The sequence below is a fragment of the Vulpes lagopus genome, chromosome 8 (genome assembly GCF_018345385.1).
Source record: "Vulpes lagopus strain Blue_001 chromosome 8, ASM1834538v1, whole genome shotgun sequence".
Taxonomy (NCBI): Eukaryota; Metazoa; Chordata; class Mammalia; order Carnivora; family Canidae; genus Vulpes; species Vulpes lagopus.
The window spans coordinates 101789212-101816553 of NC_054831.1; the positions used below are offsets into that span (position 1 = coordinate 101789212).

Sequence of the window (27342 nt, forward strand, 5' to 3'; positions counted from 1 at the left end):
ATAGCTTCTGTGTCAGGTGCTTTGTCAGCACCAGCTTTAGAAAGAGGGGCTGTGCCTCTTTCCTAGGGGATGCCCTGGACCAGCCAGTATTTCTCAGGGTTCACAAGGAAGGCAGTCCCTCTCCTGAAGGGGATCATCTTTTTGCCTCAAGTGTCAGACGCATCCTTTGGCTTACCTACCACCCTCTTCCACCTGGTAATACGCTACCCTGAATCTCTGTACTGCTGTGAAGCTGTCGGAAGAGTGTTTTATTCTCCTTATCGTTCCTAAGCGTGTTTCTCCTGATTTATAACCATTTGGACTTCAGTAGAATTCCACACTCCTAAAATTTCAACCAAAGAATTGGCAAAAGGTGCCCCCCTTTTTTTTGTCAGCCTAACATCTTTCTACATAGACACAGAAGGGTAATTTTAAGGAAAGGGGATTCCAATTGCTTCTTCTCTGTGATGCTGTCTACAAGGTGTGATGTCAATCCAGCACTAAAGCATTAAAAATGGCAGCTACAACGTGCCTTTTGGAATTCAGTTCCAGTAGAATATGCTTACTGTCCATTTTGTAGTCAGGCTCTAGGATTTAGTGCCATGATTTGAAGGTGAGTACAGCCTGTGGCCTTCTGAAGAATTCCTACCTGGTCTTTTAAAAACATATTTTTACTGAGATGTAACACATATTTTAAGCTTGCTGTTGCCCCACAGATCTTAGATACTCATTCTTCTTCTGTAGGAGTAACACCTCACTACAACGTGCAGATGTCTGTGAACACATGGACTATACCCATGTAACAACCCCCCAGACCACAAAAAAAACCAGCTATGGCAACATCTCAGAAGACCCCTTGTTGCAATTTTCAGAGCGTTTTAGGTTTCTCTTTTTTGTTTTCAGAATCTCATGGCTTTCCTGACACTTTTTTCCAACAGCTGATTTATTATCCAGTAAGTGGTATTTGGTTTTGTTTGCCTTTGTTTTTTGTTTGTTTTGTTTTTGTTTTGTTTTGTTTTTTAAGAAAAGGGTAGGATTGGGCTTCAAAGCATGGGTAAAAAGTAGAAAAAACTTGTAAAGACTACAATCACCGTGGCTTTCAGAATTTTGGTTGCTATAATTTCTCCTTGAAGTCTGTTTGACGGTTGCGGCTGAAAACATTAAGGAGGAAAAAGTAGTTGGGCCCGTGGCTCCTCTCAAACAGATTCTTATGGCATGATCTTTCTCCTTTTTTTTTTTAATTTCCAGCTGGCAAAGGTTAAGTAAGCATAGGTGCCTTGCATGGTGTGTAGCTCAGCATCTTTTACCCTTAGGTGGATCCCCACCCGTCCAAGGGCTTTAAAAAAGTCGTAAATTACATTTTGTTGACTTTTCTCAGAGTCATCAGAGTTGTGCTTGCCAAAGATGTGTATAACAGGTAATTGGACAAAATGAGATTAGCAATTTATTTGGAGGAAGGGTGGAGGAAATCTTTTTAATTTAGAGGTAAAAAGGTCACAGAGTGGGTTAAGTACAGGTTACCCAATTTGGCTCTAGATTTAAGAGGAAGTACTGAAATCATCCCTTTGCCCTCAAGGATTTCGGCATCCTGTGTGCCTCTATAACCCCCTTAGCCATCAAGCAGAAAGAAAAACAGATTAAAACATAAACAGCTACTCTGAAAAAGTAATTTAGACATTTAGCTGGGCTACTCTTATCTTGCCTGGGGATTCTGCAACTCCTGGTAGGGTTTTGGAGGGAGTTTGTTTCGTCACAGTACTTGGGTAGAGCATCCTCAACAGCCGGACACACTTGCTGGCCAATGCTCACTGACTATGATTATTTTGGTAGCTGGACTGCTTATATAGATAACTCTATTGCCTGTGTTCACATTTTTATGTTAATTTTTGGGGAGCAGCATACGCTTGCCATTCCCACACTCATATTTACCTACTTCCCACCTAAAAAAAGAGATTTCACTGTGATGTACCCAAGTATGGCTTTCTCTGTGTTTATTTTGCTCAGGAGTCACAGAGCCTCTTGGATCTGTGGATGGATGCCTTCCATCATTTTTTTTTTTGAAAGTCCTAAGTCAGTGTCTTTTCAATTGAATATATCTTCTACCTCATTTTCTCTCTTCTCTTTCTAGGACTTAGTGTATACCCATGTAAGCTGTTTTATACTGTCTCCTGGGTCTTAGATACACTTTTTAGCTTTTGGCTTTGTTTTGTTGAGCTTCTCCTGGTGATTCATTTTGGAAAATATCTGTCATTTTCACTTAAACTTTCCTTTGCTTTGCCCAGTCAGCTGGTAAGTCCATTTCATTCTGGCATCCTGTCTTTCAGTCTCTCTTTTCCTTTTTGTTCTTCATTATAACTGCAGTTTTTACCTCTATACAGAAATGTCCTATGTCTGCATGTTGTCACGCATGTTTTCAACTGTATCCTTTAGCATAGTTATCTTTGAGTCTTAGTCTGATAACACCCAGATCTTGGTTATCTGTGCATCTGTTTACACTGCCCATTTCTCTTCTTATCTGTGGGTCACAGCAGTACCCAGACCTAGCTCAGGTGGATAGTGCAGTGACTCAGCACCCATGCTCAAGTGGTGTGACATAGAAGAGACACACTTTCCCTGGACCTAAATACTGTGTACCTCACTTTCTACTGATTTATTCAAAATGTTTGACCTCCTCAAAATTAGGGACTTCCAAAGAAGCAAAATATCCTATTTCTCAGATTTCCTTTTCCACTTGGGATATAGACAGTGACAAGAGACTGTTGCTGTTACCTTAACAATCAAAACCAGCAAGGTGGGCTAAAATACCATAGTTTAAAAAAAAATAATAATAATTTAAAAAGCCAGGGACATAAGTAAACCTAAAAAGAAAAGCAAATTCCAGAGAGTGATACACTCTTGAAGCAAGAGGCCCATGGCTAGCTCCTAACCACAGTGAAATGGCGAGGCAGGGAGGAAACAGCCAAACTCCCACTTTTCGTTTCTCGTTTTCCTTTATCTGTTCATTCATGTTGTTGAGAATAATGGTGTCTTGTGACTGCCTACATCCTAAGTGGAAATCCAAGGCCCAGAAACAGGAAATATGTTCAGAGAGATCAGGAAATCTACCAGTAGTGAAAAGAGAATAAAGATAAGTCTTGGCCATTGATAACTAGGGGCCCAGCTCTGTTATGCCATTGCTGTTATAAACACACGGATGTAGTAATAATTTTTGTTTACTGGGTTTGTCTACATGAACTCTAGGCCTATGGAATACTGGTGTTTTTATGCTTTGTGTTTAATTCTTTAGAGATCTCATCATTAGGATGCACCAGGGGTTGGTTTGTATAGCTCTTGTGTTCAGTCTCCTCTTGGATTAGATGCACTGTATTGCAAGGTGTTGTAGGGGACACTTGATTGAATTACAGCATAGGTCACCTAGCTGCTCCATCGTTGTACAATACAAGACTGTGAAATTCACAGTGACTGAATATTATGAAGCAGTAGCCTGGTCTCTGCTTTTCTTATGGTCATCCTACCATTGTACTAAAATGAGGGCTCGGTGAAACATGCATTTCTCAAAGCATGTTCTACGCACATGCCTTGAGTGGGGTTTCCCCACACAGTGTTCCATGGATGCATTATTTTAGGGAGCACTGCTGACTGTGCCCCTTGCTCTGGCTAGGTGAAGTGCTACTCATGGGAAAAATCCAGCATCAAGTAAGTGCTCTGCCCTTGTAATGATGTGCTGCTCCAGCTTACTTGAATACAGAACCTTTTGTCAAGGAACTTTTTTTTCTGGTCAAGCGATACCTACTAACCAAGTTCTTTGGGAAATGTGAAATTATGTGGGCCCTGTTGCTCTTTATTTCAAGCACTGTGAATAATTCATATTGACTGCCATTCTGTACACCTGGAAAACCTCTTCCCCACTGCTCTCCAATAAGCAGGCTTTCATTTTTGGAGGAAAGAAGAGCTCTAACCCAGAAGGCTCTCCGATGACAGCATTACTGTTTAGGGTTTCCCACTTACAACAGTGTGAATGTTGTAGTGCTATGTCATTGTAGGGTGTACTGGTCTCGGCTGCCTAACTTGTCCAAGGACTGTCCTAGTTTGCTAGTCCAAGAAAATAAGCTAGGTCAGCTGTCATATCCCTCTAAATGAAAAAAGACAGCTAGCTGCCTGGACTGCAATTGGAAGGAAAGGTCAATCAATATATTACCTTTCCTTCGGTGTGTTCTTGCCTGCCGGCTGAGTTGTGCCTTCTCAGTAGTGGTGGTAATGCCTTCTGCTAAATTTTATTTTAACCTTGCAAATAGGTTAAAGGAAGGGCACAGTTAATAACGTCTTACTCTTAGACACATCTGAGCATATTATTTGGGCTGAATCTTGGCCCCCACCCATCCCCCTCGCCCCAAGCCCGGCTCTGTCTTGTTTAGATGGAGAGTTATGCAGGTAGCTGGTCTTATTTATTGTGGGAATTTCTCCTAGAGCTTGGTCATGCTCTTGCACAAACAGAATGCAAACATTTTTTTGTGATTTTTGACAGTAGCTGGGGATCTATGTGGAATAGGGGTTTTTTCAAAAACATTTCTCCGTCAATATGTTTACTCTCCTTCACCAGCCATGCAGTGTGACACGGTGCATCACCAACACTTGAAATAGACTGCAACAGGAGGTCAGAATGGAGCATAGATTTTCCAACACAGCATGTTAGATGAAATGATTTTGTGTACTTTGAAGTGGAAAATTCAATCAGAATTTTCCACACTTTTTAGTTAAAGCAACACTGTTACTTATTGATGAAAGGTAGACTGAGAAAAATACAGAATGCAGAGTCAACAACACATCGAGCATTATTCCTGGTCAGAGCAAGAAATACCTTTTAATTTGTAATTTAATGAAAACTTACACATGGTAAAAAAAAGAGTCTGCTTAAAATATGCACAATAGAATGCTTGGAACATATGCCGACTCGTTTAGCATGTGCGTGGATAAAAATGGAATCTGGCTTTTTAAGGAAGTTTGGTTTCCATTGAGATGGACTTCATGCTTGATACATGGCATTTACAACTGCCTAGGTGATCTGTTTTGGCTTAGTCTTAAAGGAGCAGAGCTCATTTGGAAAGCACCTGAGAGTATCAATAAGCAATGCAAAGATGGACTCTTTAACTTTTCATTCAGCAGGCTCAGAGACTATTTAAATTTATCACTGGATTTTATCTGTCCTTTGGTGCACAGAGGATACATCAGCATAACTACCTATTATGTAGATCGACACTTTATACTTTTAAATTGCCAAACCTTAAGGTTGCCATGTCAGATTTGTGCATGAATATTTAAAATAGAATAATCACCCAATTTTAGCCTGCTCGATGTATGCCAGTCACTTTTCTAGGTACTTTATGTGTGTTATTTCACTGAATCCTCACAGTAACACCAGGAGCTATTATTACCTATAATTTCAGTGAGAAGAGAGAGCCACAGAGAAGTTAAGTACTTGCCCAAAGAACATACTCCTAGCTAGTTTTTTTAAAATGTATTTGAAACACACACAGAGAGAGAGAGAGAGAGAGAGAGAGAGAGAGAGAGCAGGGGGAGGGGCCAAGGGGAAGGGAGACAAGCAGACTCCCAGCTGTGCAGGGAGTTTGGCGCAAGGCTTGATCCCAGGGCCCTGAGATCATGACCTGAGTTGAAATCAGTTGTGGGATACTTAACCGATTGAGTCACCCAGGTGCCCCTCCTAGGCCAGTATTCTGATCCCTTCTGGCTGCTTGCCTCTCTGAGGCACATTCATCCTGCTGAGCCTGGGCTTGTGTGGGTTATCAGCTTGCTTCAATCAGCATATAGCATTCAACACAGAGGATTTTTATATGTACATTCTTTCTTTAAAAGAGACCTATAATCTCTTCAGTGTGGAATCTATAAAAACCCAAACTTGAAAAAAACCAGAAGAGTGATGGTTACCGGGGAGCTGAGAGTATGAAGAGTTGTGGTTTGAGTACATCCTTGAAACCGATGGATAAATAAGTCCTGGACAGCTAATATACAGTGCAGGGCTTATAGACCATAAGACTGTATTATAAACATGGAACAGGCTGGGAGACTGGATCTTAATTGTTCCTCCCACCAGAGGAAATAGTAGGTACGGGACACAATAGAATGTGGCAACCATATTGCAATATGATGTATCAAGTCCATGTGTTGCACAGCGTAAAGATGTCCTATGTCAATTTTATCTCAATGAAAAAAGATCGAATTCCTTTACAGTCTGTCTTACTTAGGTACTGTTTTTTGCTGTTGTTTTTCAGATAAATAATTCAGCATAATTAAGTTTATTTTTTTTAAACTAGCATTTAACAGTGATAGAACCCTTTATAAGCATTAGTGTAAATTCATGTGGCTTCGAAAGATAGTTCAACTGCCTGTAACTTTGTTTTCTTTAATGATCTAAAGTTAATTCCCCCTCTTTGTTCATGGTCTTGTATAGTCAGGTTTTTTTTTTTTTAAAGATTTATACACTGTAGTTTCTGTTGAGATAAGGATATGACTATTTCAATATCCTACACATATGTCTTGTCAGCTTTTACTGTTATTGTTGTTTGCTTTCATTCAATAGACGGTGAGTCCAAAATCAACTGTCAGTTTCAGGTTTCCAAGGTAGTCCAGTGTAATCCATCATGAGAACACAAAGCTTCTGTGTGATATAATAAGCATATCAATACAGTAAGGTCTATTATGCTTCTGATTTTTCAGAGGAAGAACCTAATTAGTGTAGTACAAACTAAAGTGGAAACCACTTAAGTTCACCCCTGAATTACAAATGGGGACATTCGCATATTATAAAGGGAAAATCTTCCTTCTTGGAAATTGCTTTATTTTTTCAGTCAACAAAAATGAGAGGCCACCTTACAAAAACTTTCTTAGGTCTCAAATTTAAACATGTAGTCCTCGTGATCCAAAAACATCACAAGGGATCACTTTGACTTTGAGAGAAGGATTCTATCTTTGCAATGAGAACAGAATTCAATCTTTGGGAAGAGGCAATTAAAAACCCAAAGCCTTTTATTGCTTTTGATGCTTAAAAAAAAAAAGACGAAAACTTCACTGCACTGTAATATTTTCTGCTAATTAACTGTCACAAATGTGATGCCATTACGTTTGGAGTCTCTTTGGTTAACTTCAAAGTCATTAACACACACTGTGCAGCCCTCCCAAATCTGTTTTGAAAAAAGGAACCACGTCGACGGATCTGTAATCAATGTTGTCAAAGTTTTGGTTTCTTGTAGAATCTAATCTTAATTGAAAGAACATTTGGTCATTTTCTCTGGGTAACGAACACCAGCCCTTCTAGTGCTCATAGTTGATGGTGCCCAGGTTGTCTTGACACCTCATGTGCCTTTGGATACACTGCTCCAAAGGTGACTTGGAAAGTTCAGTATGAGCTCTTTTTGGAGAGTATCAGGAATATACTTAACTGTAAATAACACTAATAGTTTAAACAAATAAGGATTTATTAAATCTCAGATAAAAATGTTCGCCAATTGAACATTGGAACAGTCCACGGCTGGTAGACTATGGAAACGAGGTCAGTCAGCCTTCCCTTGTCTTTGCTCTGCTGTCCTTAACATGAGGTCTCTGATCTTGAGCAAATCACAGTATAACTTTTCCAAAATTCAGTTTCCTCTCTGAAAAAACATGGTGGTCACTCTTTCTGTAATTGCAGGGCTGGAGTGAGTCTTTGGGGAAATCCCATATGAGAAAACATGAAGCTCAGTGCCCAGCACTTGGTTGGTGGCACTGAGACAGCAGGCACAGCAGGGCCGGTTTTCGTGGTGGTTACACAGGGGACGGTGTGAAGTAGGAAATAGGAGATACCTTACCTCATGTTCATCAGTCTTAGGGCTCCCAATTCCAGCATCTTCTATTATTTGAAAGAGCACACTGGGGGAAATAATTTTAAAAGTCACATACTGTACCCTTTAACAAATAGGACCTATTACTTACTAAGTAAAATATATCCCCTGCAAGCCAATTGTTTATTTTTTTCTGTGACCTCTTCACAATAAATTTCAGTACCATTAAAGGCTTAAGTCACATTATTGATTATTTGAATATGTGTGTCATTAATCTTCCATCACCCTCGTACATTTTATATGTACATTTTAAGTGTCGTCTTTTGCATTTAGATGGAGAAGAGTGTCAGAAGAAAGCAGGCTTGTGGGTATTAGCTTCATTCGGCACTTCAAGATCTCCCTGGAGCTGATTTGCCAGTAAATTTCTACACTAAAATGGGCTTTCAGAAGAGTGACTGCTAGATAAACTCTAAGGTGTCCTTAGTAAATAAAAATGATTAATCTCGGCTGAATAAATTCTCTATCACTGGTCTGATAGTCTCATCCAATTCCGATTCCTGGTTCTATAAAAAGCCCTTTTCTTTTTGTATTAAGGCTGTCTGTAATTTTAATGGAACCTGTGAATTATTATCTGATTTTTAAGAATTGGTTCATAAAAGGATATTGATTCTTTGAATTAAGGGCAGTTGAAATATTGTTTATGGGCAAACTGGTCTCCTTTGATCGAACCTGGAAGCTACTGTCAAGAAAACTTATCTTCAATCGGTGTTAGGTACACTTTTTAAAAAATGACCACAACTCTTTATAATTGCCTCTGGATCGGACAGTGACGTGAGTGTGGGAATGCCAGGGGGCCAAGAGGTAAAAGTGAAGATCCATTAAGCAGGGTTCTTTCTAATTGCTTAATTTTTATTTCCAGTCATAGATATGTTTTCCCGGGTAATGAGAAGATTCTAAAATCGAATAAGGTTTTTGAACATTGAAGTTGTTTGCCAGCTACTGTTCTATTGAAGAATCCTATAGATTTCTACTGATCCTAAGAGGTGTCTCATATCCACTGTATTAACTAGCTTTTTAGAAGCTTATGAACATTGTAGCTTTTATTGATTCCAGGGAATTGTACCCAACAATAAGCAATAAAAGTCAATGGTAACTTTCTTCCCATATAGGGGTGTGCGGATCAATATTTTGAATTTACTATAATTTGCGGGTAATGGATGGAAGAACTGAAAAAATTGCCAAGCCTGGTGGGGCACAGCTGTGCAGCGTTGCCTTTTTATCTAAGCTCACGGTAGGTCACAGGCTTCCCTGAGTAACAAGAGGCCTAGTTAAGTGGCAAGGCCGATACACGTATTTATCAAGATCTTCAAAAAAAAACTCTTCTAAGAGGCAAAAAGAAAATCACAAAACTTGTCCACAGTGATCTTAGTTTTATAGTCCTGAAGGATCTCCAAACTTGCACTTGTCTTAAAGGCAATTAAAATTCGAAACGTCTAGGCTTTTGTGTTTGATCTTCTGCTAGAGGCGTTTTCCTGATGATTAGGAAGTGTGTGACTTCTCTGAAGCCCAGTTGGACTTCAAATCCTCCAGGTGGTTCCAGAATAGTGGCCGAGTTCCACATTGAGAGAGGAGGAGGAGGAGGAGGGCTGGAGGGGTGTTTTGTGCTCCTTTGATCTCCCCTGTTTGTGTGGTTCTCGGAGCTCTTCTCAAGTGCCCCAGGTGCCTCGTCTAATGTGAGTAGTGTGCTCACAGAGCTCTAGAGGACGGTTAGGGACCTCTTGTGTTGGAGACCTGGGCTAAATGCAGGGCCCATATTCTCATTCATCTTCTTAACACCTTGGAGCAGAAATTGTCGTATCCTCACTTTATAATTCAGGAGACTGAGTCCCAGACAAGGTAAGGAAAATTTTCAAGGACGCTCTCTAGCCTTGACTTGTATTAGAATACACGCATCTGTGAATCTAGAGCTCGTCCATTTGATCACTGTGAAGTATACAATTAGCTTAAATGAGGCTCTTTTTTTTTTTTTTCTTTCTTCTTAGCCTGAAGTTTGGTTGATTCTAGTATGTTCTCTTGTTTGGCCTCTTTTGTTGTGAAGGACTGTGGCTTCTCTAATTGGATCAAAAGGAGTTTCTTTAATTTTGACAAGGACACGCTTTCTCTTGAAAGAAGTAGTCCTTTGTTCTGAGAGGACAAAATGAGCACATAAAATAAAATTGCACCATGCCGGAAGCTACTAACCCTGGGGAAATAGATGCCCTTCGCTTAGTATACAGTAAGCACTCAGCGAACTGGAGCTGTTGCGGATGTAAGTACTGGCTGTTCCTCAGCACCCCATGTAGGGAAGTGTAGACGCTGACTTTGAAGTAGGTTTCCCTTATATAATACCGAATTGGAAGGCAGTCGGTTACAAATACCTGCTCCCCAAGCTTGATTTTTCGAAGTCAGGGGTCTAACATGTTAGGAAACGTCAGGAACCATCATAATCGGCTGCTAGAGGAAGCTTGTTTCATTTGTTCATTTACTTGGACTTAGCCAGATATTTGACTCATTACACTTTTTCTACTTTCAAAGGTCTGCGTTACAAGTAACGTGTTTTTAGGGCTCGACTTCAAATACAAACAGCGTGTAAGAAACAATTTGTGTGAAATTTGCTTAGAAAGAGCAGCCAGACTCTGTAGCACCCCTTTCTGGGAGTAACTGCCAGCGTGTTGTCCACTTTGAACGCTGCTTGGTGGCCTCCATGAGGTGGGGTCCTGGGACAGACAGACCCTTGGTGAGCATGAAAAATAATTAAACTGCTTTGGACTCTGGCTGATGCGTGTTCAGAGTGCGGCTAAGCCGTTCCCCAGCTCTGCGACCTTCTGTGAGCTCCTCGACCTGCCTGTGTCTTGGTTCCATGGAGGGGAAATGCTGCTGAGGAGGGGACGAGGGGACGTCCGTCACACAGCAGATGCGAGATGCTGCTCTTCAGTGGATGGAGGCAGATGACCTTAGTGAAGAAGAAACGCTTCTACCCTGGGTGTAGAAGCCGTAACGTGGAAAAGGGGGTTTGTGATGACTGATGTCACTTTCAGGTAAGGGAGACCCAGGTGCTGACCCCAGGTGCTGGCCCTTGCCCTTACCTTACACTGGAACTTGATCTCCTGTTCCTGCCCATCAGGGACCCTGTGGTCTCACTTAAATGGTTTTTCTGTCCCCTCGTCCATTCCTTCTGAAAGGTTCTCTGTGCTTTTGGATGGCCCTGTTTTCCTGATCTCTGCGGCACCCTGCCCTTAGCTCCTGAGGTTCTAAATCTTCCCATTAGTTAAGCATTTATTTTCCACACTTTGCGGATCCTGTACACATTAAATGTCTTGAATCTGCTCCTCTCTGACCCCCTCGCCGCCTCTTCCTTGGTCTCTACTCCACCATGCTTCCCAGGCAACTTTGCCAACCATGTAATTCCTTTCCTGTTTGTCCTAAGCCATCTGATACCCTCGTGGCAGAGTGATCTTTTTTAGATGCAGATCTGACCCATCTTTTTCTCCTCTTTAAAATACTACAAATATTTCTCCTCTTTAAAATTTTAGAGGAGCTCCCTGTTGCCTGAAAGGGGGGCTCTTCCGAACACTTTGTGATTTGACCCTGTCTCTGCCTCCACGTTCTCGTCCTGTTGGCAGACAGGACCTTCTACCTTTTTCCTTCCGCCTTCTTTTTCCTTTTTCCCTCTACCTTCAGTGTCCAGCCTTTTCAGGCTTATTAAGAGCTCTGTACTGTCTCACTCCATCCTACCTTGCTGTGTCTCTTCCCTTTTCTGGAATACCTCTTCTCTTACCCACTCCTGGGGATGCCTTAAGCCAACTCCCAGATGCTGCTGAAGAAAAACCAGGTGCAAGTGGTAGGTCACTGGAGAATATTTGAACTGCAAGGAACAGAAGACACAAGTTAAACTGGTTCCAACGGTAAAGGGAATTGACTGGCTCATGTATCGTGTATGAAGTCGTCACCCAAGACCCAGTTTCTAGCCATCTGTCTTCTCTGCCACCTTCTGTGTCTGTCTCCCCCAGCCATTAGCTTCTTGGGGTTAACGCTCCTTCTTTCTTGCTAGCTCTCTTGGAAGGTGGAGGGAGTTCTTTCCTTGGATCCTGGAAGAAACATTGTTCTGCATCTTCTTTTCCCCAAATTGAATCACACGCCATCTTTGAACCCACTTACTTTGGCCCAACCTAGTGAACTTTGTCATTAGTGTCACTTAACCTGAGCTAAGTCTTGAGGTCGAGTGTAGTGTTGGGTCCACCAGGTTTTTGTTAGCACAAAGAACAGGTGGGTGGTTGGGTGATAAGCAGTACTGACCCTCTTTACAGAAAACTGATGACCTCCTCCCGTGGTACTTATCGGATACATTCCGTTTTGTAGCAAATGAAGCCCTTTATCCCTGGGACCCGGCACAGCAACTCCCACAATGGCCCTTATTAAAAACTACATGATACAATAAAAGACCCCCGTTTGCTTGCTTTGGTCCCTACGTGCGCCCCTTGGCTTCACCCTTGGCAGAAGATTGCGATTTATGTGTTTCTGAAATTACAGACCTCCGAGTAAATGGCTTCACTTTGACTTTGCTCTTCTTTAAAAGGTACCTGTTCACAACCAGTACCTTTCTTCTTCTTCAGAGGAAAGGCTGTCCTCTTTTGTTATTAATTCCAGCCCTCTCTGCACGTGTACTCATTCAGACCCCCTCTCAGTGCCTCACATCACCACCACTCTGCCCCCTGTCTGACATTTTCACAGTACGTTTTAGGGAGATGAATTGGAACTGGATGACCCTGGTTCAGATTTTGCTACCAGCATCTCCTGGCTTTGTGTCCATGGGCAATTGCTAGTCTCCCCTGGGCTCCCAATGGGAAAACGTGGTGAGTGACCTGTCAGGTGATTATGTTATAAAATTTCTTAGACTGAGTTTTTGAGAAGAATGTACAAAACCAAAAGAGACAGCTAGCCACATTGTGACTTAGAAACCTTGTCTGTAGAAAGAGCCTGTGAGCCTAGTGCCAAGTCATGAGGATGATAGCTGATTGCTTGGGTTCAAAGCCAAACCTGGCAAGAAAGCAGGATGGTAGCCACTTTCTTCTGTTACTAAAAGAAAACGAGTATGTGGTTTTGATCAAGGAAAGTTGATAGGAAATTTCACCCAGCGAGCATTTTGTGTATACCTTTTCTGGTTGATTTTGTTGAACTTTGCTACCACAAATAAATACATGTAAGCGTTTATGGATACAAAAATAGAATGAAACCGAACCTGGAAGAAAGGGACGATCCTTTGAGATTCTCCACCCATCTCACATTACCCCTGGGGGATTTTAGTCATGCTTTATAGGTTGAATGGGATGAATGCCCAAAGCTATCTGTAGAGGTCTACCTGCTGCTTTTCCAGCTTTACTAGCTTTACTTTACAGGATTTTGATGCAGAAAACCAAGTACTTGATGGGCCGCTGAAGCGTTGCTTGAACATAAGCTGTTGTTGATCACAGCTCTAATTCTAACCCAAATGTCACATAGTGTGATCTGTGCTTCTGCCCTCACAAGGGACACTCAGAGATGGAGCCCAGAAAAAAAGGGAACAAAATCACTTCTTCAGGGGATCCAATTCCCAGATGAATCTATACCCCTAGCTTACTTTACACCCTGCGGGGTAGAGGGAGCTCCACTAGACCTTCCCTTGCCCTCATACTTGCAAAGGAAATAACCGAAAGCCTAAAAATAAAAAGCTCCCTATTGTAATGAGTGCCAGAAAACTAATATATCCCATAAAGGAAAAAGTCCAAAGACAAATGGTTTATGAATACTCATTGTCCTTAAGGGGACTTAAAAATACTGGGGCCACCCGGGTGGCTTAGTTGGTCGAGTGTTCCACGCTTGGCTTCCACTCAGGTCACGATCCCAGGGTCGTGGGATCGAGCCCCCGCCCCAGTGTAGAGCCTGGCTTAAGATTCTCCCCCCCCCCTCTTCCTTTGCCCAACCCCCACCTCATGCAACTCATGTGGGTGCTTTCTCTAAATAAATAAATACATACATACTAACCTCCACTAAACAAGTTACACAAACCACTCTCCCTCTAGATCTCTAGGGGTGGGGTTCAGGCATCCATATTTTTAAAAGCTTCCTGGGTGATATTAATGTGTAGCCTGGCTGCGTTCAGAACCACCGCATCTCCTTTTATTTTCTCTCCACTGTCAGCATTTCACATTTGAGTAAAACTGCATAATCTCATAGCTGGTGGCACCTTTTCTTGTGTGTGTATGCGTTTCCCCAGCTAGCTTTTAAATCAGTCATATCTTGTGTCCTCCTCAGGTACCCCTAACAGTGCCTGATACATTGCCCCACATCTTGGTTCTTTGAACCCTCTCCCTAAAATTAATGGTTTGTCTGTACGTGCAGAGTGCTTGTACCGCTCAGTGATCTGGTGAGCTTATGAATGACTAGTTCTCCCAGTGTGCTGGTGAAGGGATCTCGTACTCTTCTGTTACTTAAAGAACGCGAGTATGTGGTTTTGATCAAGGAAAATTGATAGGAAAACCCAGCGAGCATTTTGTGTACACCTTTTCTGGTTGAGGCAGAGACCCAGGTGTGATCACCCTAATACCCAGAGGGAATGGGAACCTGCCAGGAGTGATGAGGGAAAGGTGCACAGGTAGTTAAGATATACTCCCTGGAGGTTGGGCTTGAGTTGAGCATTCAGTTATGGAGATGTCTTAACTGAGGGTGTCCCTGTTTTCTGGGGTTTAATTTCCTTGTTCCTGGGCACCTGGCTTAGTGGTTAAGCATCTGCCTTTGGCTCAGGTCGTGATCCCGGGATCGAGTCCCGCATCAAGCTCCCCACAGGGAGCCTGCTTCTCCCTCTGCATGTGTGTCTGCCTCTCTCTCTCTCTGTGTCTCTCGTGAATAAATAAATAAAATCTGCAAAAAAAAATTTGTTTCCCTGGTTCCTATTTTCTGATCTTGTCTGTGCTTCCATCTTGTCACCTGTGTGAGAACTGGTATCTACGGAATCTATTGTTTTTATTTGCATTTTTTATTTGTAGCCTTACTCAATTTCTTTTATTATCAAGAACCCCGATGGCTGCATCGTGCAATGTACCATTTAACAACATGTAGCAAGATTCCGCCGCCTGCAGATTTTAAATGTTGTGGTACCCATGACCTTGCATAAAGGTGCACTTCTTTTTTTTTTCTTCTTGTTCTTTTCCTGTCTCAGCCAGCCCATGGCTTTATCTACCATCTTAAAGGGTCATAAAGCTCCAAAGTCTATATTCAGCCCCAATGTCTTCCCTGAGTCCAGGCTAATAGAAGTCCAGCCACCTATTTGGAAATTTCTGTTTGGGATCCTTAGAGTCCTCTTGGATGAAACGTGTCCAAACAAAACTGTTCTCCCGTCAAACTGTATTTGCTCAGAAAGAAAACTTGAGACCCTTCCTTGATTTCTCTCCTATTCCACATCTGGTTCTTTTATAGGCTCTATAAAAATGTTTTTCAACTTGGCTGTCTTCGTGGATGGGCCTACCCAAGTAGGTTCACATAGATTATAGAATCTCCTAAAAAATTAAGATTAAATGTTTCCTTAAAATAAGCTTAGAATATTTAGATATTTGTTTCTTCATCCCTTCCATCCTCCCCCAGTTTTACTTTTCTCCCTACCTCTGTCTCTTCTGTGTGAGAAAGAACTTTTTAGATTTTTTGAAATGATTTTAAATTTACAGAAAAGTTTTAAGACCTTTGAGAGAATTTCTCTATACTTTCCCACTATGTTAATATCTTTTCTTTTTAAAAATTTTTATTTGAGAGAGATAATAATTTTATTTATTTATTTGGGAGGGAGAGGGAGAAACAGGCCCTTTATTGAGCAGGGAGCCTGATGCGGGGCTCGATCCCAGCACCCAGAGATCATAACCTGAGCTAAAGGCAGATACTTAACCAACTGATCCACCCAGGTGCCCCATCCACTATGTTAATATCTTATATAGTCTTAATTTATTTGTCAGAACTATTAAATTAATATCGGTACATTATATTAACTAAATTCAGACTATTTGGACATCAGCAGGTTTTCCATTAACGGCCTTTTTATGATATAGAACCCACCTCAGGATCCTACACTGATTGTGTTTCGTCATCATCTTTCCCTTCTCCTTCAATCTCTGGCGGTTTATCACATGTTCCCTGTTTTTTACATTCCTGGCAATTTTAAAGAGTACTGATCAGTTCTCTGGAATGACCCTCAACAAGGGTTTGCGTGATGTTTTTTCATGATTAGACTGGACTTACGGATTTTTAGCAAGAAAACCGTAGAGGTGAGGCCTCTTCTCATCACTTCACTTCAGGGGCACGTGATAGCAACAAGACTTATCAGGTGGCCTTAACTTTGATCACTTGATTAAGACCTTGTCTGTCAGGCTTCTCTCCTGAAAAGTTGTTATTTTTCCCTTTCTCTGTTCGATTTTTGGAAGCAAGTCACTAAATCCAGCCCAGTCTCAGGGGGGAAGAGAATTAAGTTCCACCTCTTAGAGAGGGGGTACCTACGTATATTATTTGTAACATATTCAAATCTCCTTTCTCTTTCCAATTACAAAATGACCCATCAGTTAAAAAGAATAGCTCAAAGATTGCCCAAATATATTTGGCCATATCGTTTTATTTGTGGATGTAAAACTATTAAATACTTACTAAATAGTATATATATTTTAAATTACCATTGTGGAAATTGCTTGTCCATATTAAACACTGCAGATTTCCTCTCTTGCCTTCATGAATAAGACAAGTTATTTTCTCCCTTCAAGGCCAAGGTTGGCCAGGGGAAAGAGGCAGAGTCATTTATGAGGGCTCTTTTGTTCCTGGATTCTCTGGGAATTCTCTGACTGGATTTGAGGGACCCTTGTTTGTCCTCACTCTTACCTAGGAATCACAAGAAAGTGACAGTGTTCTCAGACAAGATTAGCTTTGCTTCACCCTTGTTTTCAGTGAACATTCATGCTAGCAGCACTCTTATTAGAAACGGGGGCAGAGGAAATCCTATTGTCCAGTGAGTAATGCTACACAGCGATCCTAACAAAATGTTAGAAGTCACTGAGAAATCAGAATTGGTGAAAACCACTTTAAAAACCTTAATGTTCTTAAAGGTATCCTTAGGAATTTCTTTAATCCTGTGATGATTACTGATTCCTTATTGTTTAGTTCAGGTTGATACTTCCTGTCCTTTTTTCTCTCTGCCCCACTCTTCTTCCTTCCCCTGATTCTTACCTGATGCTGAATTATTAGCGCATGTTCCAGAAAGACTAAGCGGAAGCTCTGGTTTATGACTCGGACCAATAGTATATGTCTTGTCTAATTATCTAAGTATGTGTTACTGACCTTAACCTGACATTAAGAAAACGAAATGAAGACGCATCCACAGTGTACCACGGGGGCTTCGGCAGTAAACGCCGTGATGATGCTCATTTACTTCAGGGCGGGTGCAGATTGATGAGCGTGTGGTCCCCACGCATGAGCCATCGTTGCTCATTCTGCAGGAGCAGAATCCTCCTGGCATCTGCAGCCGCTCTTCACTAGGTCTTGGCCACAGCACATTCATTTCTCTCACTTTATTACCATCACATCTGATTCCAATTTGCTACCAAATTGAGTTTCCAGTCCCGAGTCTGACATTCAGACCGTCGGGTGGATTAGCTCCTTCAGCTGGGTTAGCGTGGAAGCTTCAGGTCAGTTGACAGTGGCCGATTAAATGTCCCCTGCCCCTCATCCTGGCATCTCAACTGCCATCCCGGGGAGCGGCAGGGCCGGGTTACCCGGCGTAACCTTTCTTCTTGTTTGGAGCTCATCACGCTAGACCTATTGGAAGGACCTCTGATTAAAAACAGAGTTACAGAGTTGGTTTTTATCCTTTATCTTGCTGTTTCAGCAGGTTTGGTTTTTTTCCCCCCTCAGAGCAGAGCAGTAGCTTATAGTTGGGTCATTTGGTGGAATGTGATTGATTGGACTATTTGGGGATCATTCATTTGGGCCCTTGCCTCTTGAATCGTCTGAGTGATCTATTTGCATATGAAGTTGAAATAATACCTGACTTACTCTGTTATTGATGATAACCCATCAGCCCAGCCTCCTTTTCTTTCTGTGCTGCTATCAGATCAACTTCCAGGACCTCAGTGTTTTCCTGCGCTATAGGCCTCTGCGGTGCAGCGGGGCTTCCGTAATTCCTTTCTAATAGACGTAGTCTGGTGAACGATTACTTCTAGGGAGTTCTTCTATTCCTTTTCTTTTTTCTTTTTTTTAAGATTTTAAAAATTTATTTATTAGAGCGCACGCATGAGTGGGAGGGGCAGAGGGAGAGGGAGAAGCAGGCTTCCCCCTGAGCAGGGAGCCTGAAACAGAGTGGGGTCCCTTGATCCCAGGACCCCTGGATCAGGACCTGAGCCGAAGGCAGACGCTTAACTGACCGAGCCCCCCAGGCCCCCAATCATATTCTTTTTTTTTTTTCACCTAAATCCAAAACAGATTTCTCCAATTCTTGTCATAACCCAAGATACACATACAGAGAATTACTCACTGGTTTTCTATTTACATTTCAGTTCCCAAGGCAAACAGTCTTGGTCAGCAGCTTTTCTCTTGTCCTTAGGGGTTTTAATAAATGAAGGTGTATTTATGTTTCACAATCAGGCATCCAAGTTGATTAAACACTGTAATTTCTTAGAGATAATCAAGGATTAGAGGGAAGAAAACGAAACAAAACAAAAATACAGCATTTCACCACTGAATCCTGCAGCCCTTGAGAGGAGGAAGATCTCCTGCTTCTAGAATGGTTCATTGTTTCTTCCTGTAATTAGGCAATGATATGATTATTAGAGCTGCAACAGAATATATTTGCCGGTGAATAAGGTGTGTTCTTAGAGTTAAAGCAGCATCCTCCCCTCGGTCTGCTACTTTGAAGGCCCTGTTCTGTAAGCTCTGCTGGAATAAACTGCACTGTTTAGAAGATCTGCGGCCACTGTCTGTGACACACATTTAAGGATCCAGTAAAAATACAGGACAGGAAAGGTGAATGTGGAGCTGAGGGGGAAGTACCTTTCAAAAGATAATGCTCAAGCTCCTGGAAGGAAAAAAAAAAAAAAAGTAATTATGGGAATGAAAAACTAAATTTAGTCAAGTCTTTCAAATTTATACTGTGTTCTTTGGGGTTTAAATAGCCTGATGACTCATGGCTTCCTATTCTTTAATTATTGTTATCAAGTAAGCATCCCTGGGTACCCAGGCTTCTGAAATCTTCAGTCTTGAGCGGAGCTATTTCTGTATCCCTTTTTGTCTGGTAGGTTGGTTGGCTTTTTTGTTTGTTTGTTTTCACAGCCTCCCCTATAGTTAGGCGGATAGTGATCTTAATTTGTGATAAGTGTGAGAGCACCCCCTTTTAAGACTTTAAAGCGCTCTATTAATTGTTGCTGTCTGGTTACCTTTTGAGAGATTCATTAACCTACTTTTGAATATCCAAAGTCATAAATCACATTTACATTAAGAAACGAAACCAGAAGGAGACCTTTGGCTTTTTTTTTTTTTTTAAGAAAATCATAATAAAGTATATCTTTGGTATGCACAGGGTTTTGTGTGATTTTATTGCTGTTGGGGTAAGTAGTCTGATTCAACTGCCTTTTTTTCATTTCACCTTTCGTTTAATTATAATCCTGTAAAATCTCCACTCCTCCTTCTATCTCTTTCCTCTTTAAGTAAGTCCTTTGGTTCCTCTGGTCTTCCTTATGCTCAATTTTAAAGCCATGTGGCTCAACTTAGTATTTTGCTGTTGTTGCTTTGAGAGGATTAGTGTCTTTTCCTTTTGGGAGTTGAGATGAACTGTGTTTATACTCAGCACAGCATATAAAGAGAACAATGTAAGAAGGGACGCAGCATAAAATCATGACATCAAGATCTTTTCATTGTGGAAAATGTTAAATCAAGCATAATGAAGGATGGTACATTTTATGCTGTCTGTTCGGTGCCTTACCAGGCCAAGGTTAATGTGGTGTCTCATATATATGTTTTGTTTTGTTTTTCTTTCACAGAAGGAGCTGAGTCTCCCCAGAAGAGGAAGTCTGTAAGTAGCCTGATTTTGTTTCCTTATTATATTTCGTACAGTTTGTAATGTGATTATTCCCTGACTTGTTAGGTTTTCAGTGACAAGTGGAGAATTAATGATAATGAACTGAATTCAGAAAACAGACACTTTGCATTGATTTATAAATGCCACATATCAATGATTTCAGGATAACTTGAAGAAACGTTTCAGATTTTGTCCTTAGGGACATGGTCAGCAAAATGCTTACTTATTCCTGGGAAAATCTTAATTAAAAAAAAGTCTTTTATGTAGTCAAGCAAAAACATTATTTGGTCTGTGAGTAGAATAAATTGATCTGAGTCAGGAACCAGTGTTCTTCTATCTGTTCTGGAATTTTGTGATTGTTTTTTATGCTATGGATTTTATGCAAAGTAAATTATAAACTTTTACTGTGTTGATGAAGACTATAAGCCAACTCATCTTTCTGTTAGATCTAGATCTTACTGAATTGACTCATGCCATGATCTTATTTTAAAAAAGCAGATGTATGAAACTTGATTTCCTTATACTTTGTTTCAACCTTTTGTTTTGAGGACTAACAACATATTTGCACAAATCATAGTTTTTTACCATTAAGAAGTTGCAGAATGAATTGAATTGCCTTTAATGTTCCACTAAATTTAGGGTAGATTTGTTACCACTAGTACTGTGTAAGGGCTGGTCTAGAAATACTGGGATTTGGATTGTACGTTGAAGAATTGAGTGGATGGGGCAATGTCCTTTTTAAAGAATAAATATAGTATTGAAGGGAGGTTGATGCAGATCTCAACGTGTGGAGTATTAGAAACGTAAATGATAACTGTTTGAGAATGGCATTCGTTTTGTTGACCAAATTTTGAAGGTCAGCCTTTGCATCTGAGAACCAAACTTCATCTCCTATACTCAATACATCTCAATGCTATCCATTTGGGTTCTTACTGTTTTACAGCTTTAGGCTGCCTGGGGGATAAAGAATCATTGTTCTTGAAGAACATGTCTAGATTGTCACTAGTTTCCAGCTTATATCTCTGTGTGATAGAGGTTAATGGCCTAAAAGTTGGCCATAGAATCAAAACCTTGCCTTCTTCCAAATGATTAGAATTCTCACCTAGACTCAGAAAAGTCCAAACATTTTGATATTTTTTATTTTGATATTTCTAATTCATTTCAGTAAACAAGAAAAACTGAAGTAAAACTATGTGAAATATCTTAATAGAAAAAATTATCTTACCTTGTACCTTTATTTGATGCTTAAGGTAACTTACATTTGTCTTTAATACTTGATTGAAAACTTCAGAATTTCAGTCAGATCTTCCTTTGAGCCTTTTATAATAGATTGCATTTTTTTTTTTTTGCAGTTTCTGAGTTAGGTTTCCTGTAAATTTTTATTAAGATAATGTTAATTACAAATTAGATTTCCCATGTCTATTTAAGGGCTATATCTCCTTTTCTAGTTTCTCCTTATCTCATATCTCCTTGTATAAGCCTGTTAATATTAGCTGATAGCTGTAAGTTAGTGGGGGAAATAGAAGATAATATTTAAATTTCTTGACTTGGGAGCATGGCATCTTTCATGAATAAAAAGGATGATGGATGCTATGAATGAATAAAGGATGTATTCCTCATTGTGTGTAGTTACAAAAGGATGATGACATAAGTTTCTTTGACATCCGTGCTTTGAAAACTTACTAAGAGAAACAGAATTACATTTAAGCCATTTAAAATCTCTTCTGTAATAAAAATTAGTTATCTATCAATCAGATGATAGGAGTAAAACAGCATGTATGTCAACATAAATCTGCCTTTTCCTTTTTCAGTGAATTCTTGGTTAATTAATACTTTCGAGTAAAAGAAACAAAAAATCAAGATTCTCCTTTGTATTTTTTATTAAACACAATATTCCCAAAAGAATTAATGGTGTATAATAGACATGTCCTGAGACTTAACACCACTCAGCATTTTCAGTGACTCCCCCCACCCCCCCCCCACCCCCCACCCCCCAGCCATACAGAATTACTTTTCTCTTGCTGGGTTGTTTTATGACTTGGAGAAAAAGAAAATACTTTAAAAAAATAACTGCAAGAGTGATTTTAATAGATCACATGAGGAAGGGCATGAGTGGTGCTAGCCAACATAACCGGACCTGATTATTAAGCCTATTAACACTTCGCCCATGCGTTTACTGGTTAAATGCCTCCGGCATAAGTGTTTTCCAGTCTTTTAGTATCTTCTCCCAGAAAGATTGCAGATTTAATCCCACTGTTTTGTTGAATCTTTTTTTCATGTTAACAGTGAGCAGAATCTACACAGGGTGATGTATTCCTCATTGTGTGTAGTTACAAAGTGATGTGATTGAATGTATCAGGGGGTGTAGGTCTTCAGAAAGGCCCAGCTCCTGGAAGGCAGTGCCTGATTTTGTTACATCTGCTGCTTCTACTTCCTATGTCTTGATGGTGGATATTTTTAAGATGCATTGTCCTCATTCCAGCGCATAGGGATTTATCAGATTTTCTTTAAAAATTTAGTATTGTCTTACTGATAATTTTTATGCCTGGAATCATGATAGCATAGGTTTCATATATGTAAAAGTTAAAGCTTTCACCAAAAAACACAGAGAATAGATTTTTCTTTTTATTACTAACTTAAACTGTAAAAAAGCAAACTATCTTCTGTCCAGAAAATCATTCAATTCCCCAATAGTTTGTCATTTATGATCATTTTCTCAAGAAATCACTTGAAATCTGTGTTGTTTCATGTATGTTCTACAAGGTTGCAAAGGCAGTGACTATGACCTTAGGGCAACAGTGGAGAAGGCCAAGGGACTGCTTTCCAGGCAAGATGTTACTAAATAACCAAGTGACTACGGATCAGTTTTCCAGAGGCTTTTCTAGCCCTTTATCAGCTGAAGAGTCCCAGATGTCATCTCCACTCTGACTCATTGAATAGCTGGCCTTCAGCTAGTCCTCTTCTTTCAAGAGTAGCCACATGCCAAGGCTTGTTCCTAGATTCCTCCAGTACTTTCCATCTCCTTTCTTCTTGGAACTAAAGTTGTGGTATTCTCTGTTCTTTCTCCTCGCAGCTACCTGTCAAAAACTACATATCTTTTGAATAAATCGTGATATAATCATACAACGAAATACTGTACAGCAGATAGAATGAATGCATCGGAGCATATGTATCAACTCATATAATTCTCGAAAAAATAATGGAGAACAAAAGCTAAAAGCCAATTGCGTATAGAAGAAAGCGTTTACATGATAAAATTTTAAAATATACAAAACAAGACATTTTGTTGGTGGTGAATACAAACACATGTAGGAAAAATATAAAAACATGCATAGGCAACAAATTTACAGTAAAGCTTATCAGTGGAGGGAATGAAAGAAATGGGATTTTAGAGGACTGTACAAGGAGGGGGTTTCATGTATATGATTAATGTGGTGGGTACATGGATGTATACCCTCTACATTTTGATAATCTCGAACTTTTATTTAAAATACTCAGTAATTATATGAAGGTGAGATTCTGAACTGTTTTATCCAGATATGGAGATTTAAAAATAATTTGAAGAAAAAAATTCTAATATAAATTTTATCTGTTTTGACTGAAAGGGTATAACCAAGCCTGTATTGATTTCTGTTTTACTGTTTTGTTTCAGTTTTTTGGTGACTTGATGCCGATTGGCTCAAATGAGTACGGTTTTACAGCAGTTGGAGTATCTGCTGCGGCGGGGCGGGGACCTACTAGTTGATGCTGGAGCATCATAATAAATTTTGATACTCGTGGAGGCAAGGGGGCACATGAGATGATATCTGTAATGGGACATTATGATGTTTAGCTGCAGAACTAGATTTGTTGTCTTGAATTGTCAGCATTTTAAGAGAAGTGACTGACTAGTCTTTGTCTACTCCACGGGGTACAGTACAGTAACACGCAGAGTGTGGGTGTTGGTAGATGATCCACATGTCTGTCTCCCCCAGCGGGGCTGTGAGCCGCCCAGCAGGATGAGCTGTCTTGCTTTTGCTCTGCGTTCCCATCACCGTGTGTTGAGGACTAACAGTGATTCTGGGGCTGGCTGACTCATGCCAGGTTGTTCTTGGTTTAAATTCAGGGTGGATTAAAAAAAAAAAAAAAAAGAAAAAAAATTCAGGGTGGAATACGTAGGCTCTCCTGATGTTACTGTTATTTTCCTAATAGCAGTGAGTCTAAAGTGTCCATACTTATATAAGTGTTAATAGCGCTGAGTGAGGGACCCGTATCTAGTCTTTACCCAGAGTTAGATCTTGGGTCCTGAAATGCCATTTCCCCAAGTGGAAAAACTCTCTGGGAGGTGTTTGTTTTCAGACGGGGAATGTGGTAAAAGGGTAAAAACGCAAGATGTGAGCTAATATATGGTTGGAAGCAAAACCAAGGTGTCCCTGGCAGCTATGCTTTATTCTTAAAAGATCCCCTTGTGTTTTGTTAATTGTCCAAATAAACATTTCTCTGGGACAGAGAGGGTGTCTTTTTTTTTCATAGAATTCCCTGGGGAGAGGTGCTGGAAATTGACTGGGGCCAGTTCCCTCTTCTCCTCCAGTATTTTTTAGTTGTCTTTCAGATTTCTTTATGCAGAGGAGGAAACTGTACTATCTATTCTTAGCGAGGAAATTCTCCTTGCTACTTAAATAGCACTTTTTTTCCCCTGTGTCTTTTTTTAATATATTTTTTTAGATTTTATTTATTTATTCATGAGAGAGAGAGAGAGAGAGAGAGAGAGAGGCAGAGACACAGGCAGAGGGAGAAGCAGGCTACATGCAAGGAGCCCGACATGGGACTGGATCCCAGGACCCCAGGATCAGGCCCTGGGCTGAAGGTGGCGCTAAACCGCTGAGCCACCCAGGCTGCCCTGTGTCTTTTAATCCTGAGCCTAGAGGGTGCTGTTTCATGGAGCCCTGTTGGCGTAGGATTCCTAAAACCCTATGCAGTTACCACTTTATTATGGCAGAAACAGTGACTTGACACTTAGCCACTCCTTTGGCCATCCACGTTTTAAAGGCACATCTGGCAGCTGAAACCCCAAGCAGCAGCAGCAGCTCTTGGTGTGCACACAGGTCCTGCAAAAGTGTGCTCCTGTGTGCCCAGCCATCGGTGGGAGTACTGAAATCCCTAAAAGACACCCTAGGAGTCTCGGCTTATTTTAATTTCTTGATGTAGCAGCAGTTCTAGTTTCCAGTTTTGTCCCTTTCCCAGTCACGCTTCCCGTTCGTCATCTCTGGGTTCCGGAGGTGGCTGGGGGCTGGCAGGGTGGGCATGGCCCATGTAGATAGGTGTCTGTTGGTGGACAGCCGCTCCTGGTTGGCCAGGAGGCCCACCTCCCTGTCCACAAAGAAGACGGGCCTCTTACGTATTTGTGCCACCGTGCCAGGCCTCCCAGGGCTTCAAATGCATTCAGCTGGACCTCAGAGCTGTTTTCTCTCCAGCCTCCCACTGACCTGCGTGTGCACAGCTTTGGGCAGCGTGTCACCGCGCTGCGTTTAGCACAGCCGCCGACGGCTCATCCCTGGAATGCGTCTGCTGGACTCCTGGGACGTGGGGCTCCCAGAGAGGGCAGCAGCTGTCAAGAGCTCTCTCGCCCCATGTGTAAGTGAATAAATGTATGAATGGGAGGCAGACTGACTTTGCTTCTTTCTAATTTTGTCTCCGTTGGCGGGGGCAGGAAAGGGATGCATGATGAGCAAGCGGCAGGAGGGAGGGCCCTGTTGTCAGGGGATGGTCAGGGCTGCGGAAACAGAAGACCCTGATGGTTGTTGGAAACTTCTGGAGGGAGCTGGGCCTGCTGGCTGTGGATGATGGCTTGTCTCACTGTAGCTATATTGAACTGGAGGTACTGACTTAGGTTGGAATTTCTCAAGTGGCCTTCTATGGGATTGACTAGGCTTAGGTTGATGTAATCGGCATATATATAGAAATGTCTGTGTTTTTTTTTTTTTTTTTTAAAAGAAGACTTCTATTCCCACTGGATGTATTGCAGCCAGCACATACAGCCTCGATGAACTGTTGAGAGAAGTAGTTTGAGTAAAATGAGCAGTTTCAGTCTAGCCTGCAAGGAGAGGGACTCACCTTCATTTTACAACCAAGTTGAATTTGATTTGTGAGTTTTTCAGCAAGGTGAAGGCAGCAGTTCCTGAAACAGAGGGAAGGGCTTAATTCAAGCAAAACAAAGGCCATGTAAACCACGCATGTATTTGGATGAGTTTTAAAATAAATTTAGTTGCCTTTTTAGTACTTTCTCCCCTCCCACACCCAGAGAGGGATGGAAGCCGGAATTCAAAATATCTCTTGTCAAAGCCAAATGGAAGTCCGGTGTCATTTTGAATGTTAGAAACCCAGAAACAAAACGAACTAAAAATTGAGTGTTGCATCTGAATTAGCATTTAAAGTGGCATGTTTATATCAAAAGAGAATGGTGTAATGCATCCTGAGAGTAAAGAGAGGATTTCAGCCCGTGAAAGAATGTCAATCGCATTTATATATTCATCGACGAGCCAGTTTGGTATTTGGCATGTATTTGCAGCGCCCCTTATCACGCCTGCCCTCAGCTCCTGTGAACTGGGTAGGGAGGACACCTGCCAGATAGAAGCAGTGTAGGACTGATCTTCTTACTTTTGAAAATTGTAGGAAGACCTTAATTTTGCTCCAAAGCAAGGAGAGTCAGGTCCCCTCGGGAGGTTTATCAAAATGCATCCACATTTCCAAACACACTTGGGAGCGCAGATTAGAATCTGTGTGGGTAGGGGCGGGGGTGTTGGCGTGGAGGCTGGTGGAACTTCAGTCAGATCTCAAGGTGAACCTGCAATGGCACCCTAAGTTTGAGAAGTGTTGTTAGAGCTTCAGGGTGTGTAGGGTGGCAGAGTGGGTTTCTGGATGCCCCTAAGGCCCGGAGGGGGCAGTTCTCCACTTCAGATTTACTAGGATGACTTCTTATCAAAACCAAATCAAACAGGAATTTGGGGAATTTTTCAGGGAGGCTTCTATAGGGTGACACCCCCACCCCCACCCCTGCCGAGGTTGCTTGACGGTTGCCTGTGCTTTCTCACTAAAAGCCACCTTTTCGGGTCTGTTAGTCAATAGACCTTTCAGAGCGTGGACTGAGGAGCCCCACTGCTGGGGTTTCAATCCTGTCTTTGCCATTTAACCAGAGCTGCCACCTTCACAAAGTTAGTGGGCCTCTGGGCGTCTTTGTTTCCTTGTTTGTAAAATGGGGAGTGTCTTGAGAATGAAGTCAGGTCATACTTGTGAAGCGTTTATTACATACCTGGCCTACTCTAAGTACTGCGTAAGCGTCAGGAGTTAAGCCCTCTCTCTACCACCCCCTCTCCCATCTCTTAGTTTTGTTCTATAAAGTTGGACCAAATACTTGCAAAGTAGGCTGAGAAAATTTCT

General features: G+C 41.3%; 1 protein-coding gene across 1 annotated transcript in view; it reads left to right on the forward strand.

Annotated features, from left to right (window-relative positions):
- Positions 1–27342, forward strand: part of MAST4 (microtubule associated serine/threonine kinase family member 4) — a 538813-nt gene that overhangs the window by 256816 nt on the left and 254655 nt on the right. Inside the window, 1 exon segment of the mRNA XM_041765742.1 lies at positions 19889–19920. Coding sequence (XP_041621676.1) covers positions 19889–19920 — 32 coding nt within the window.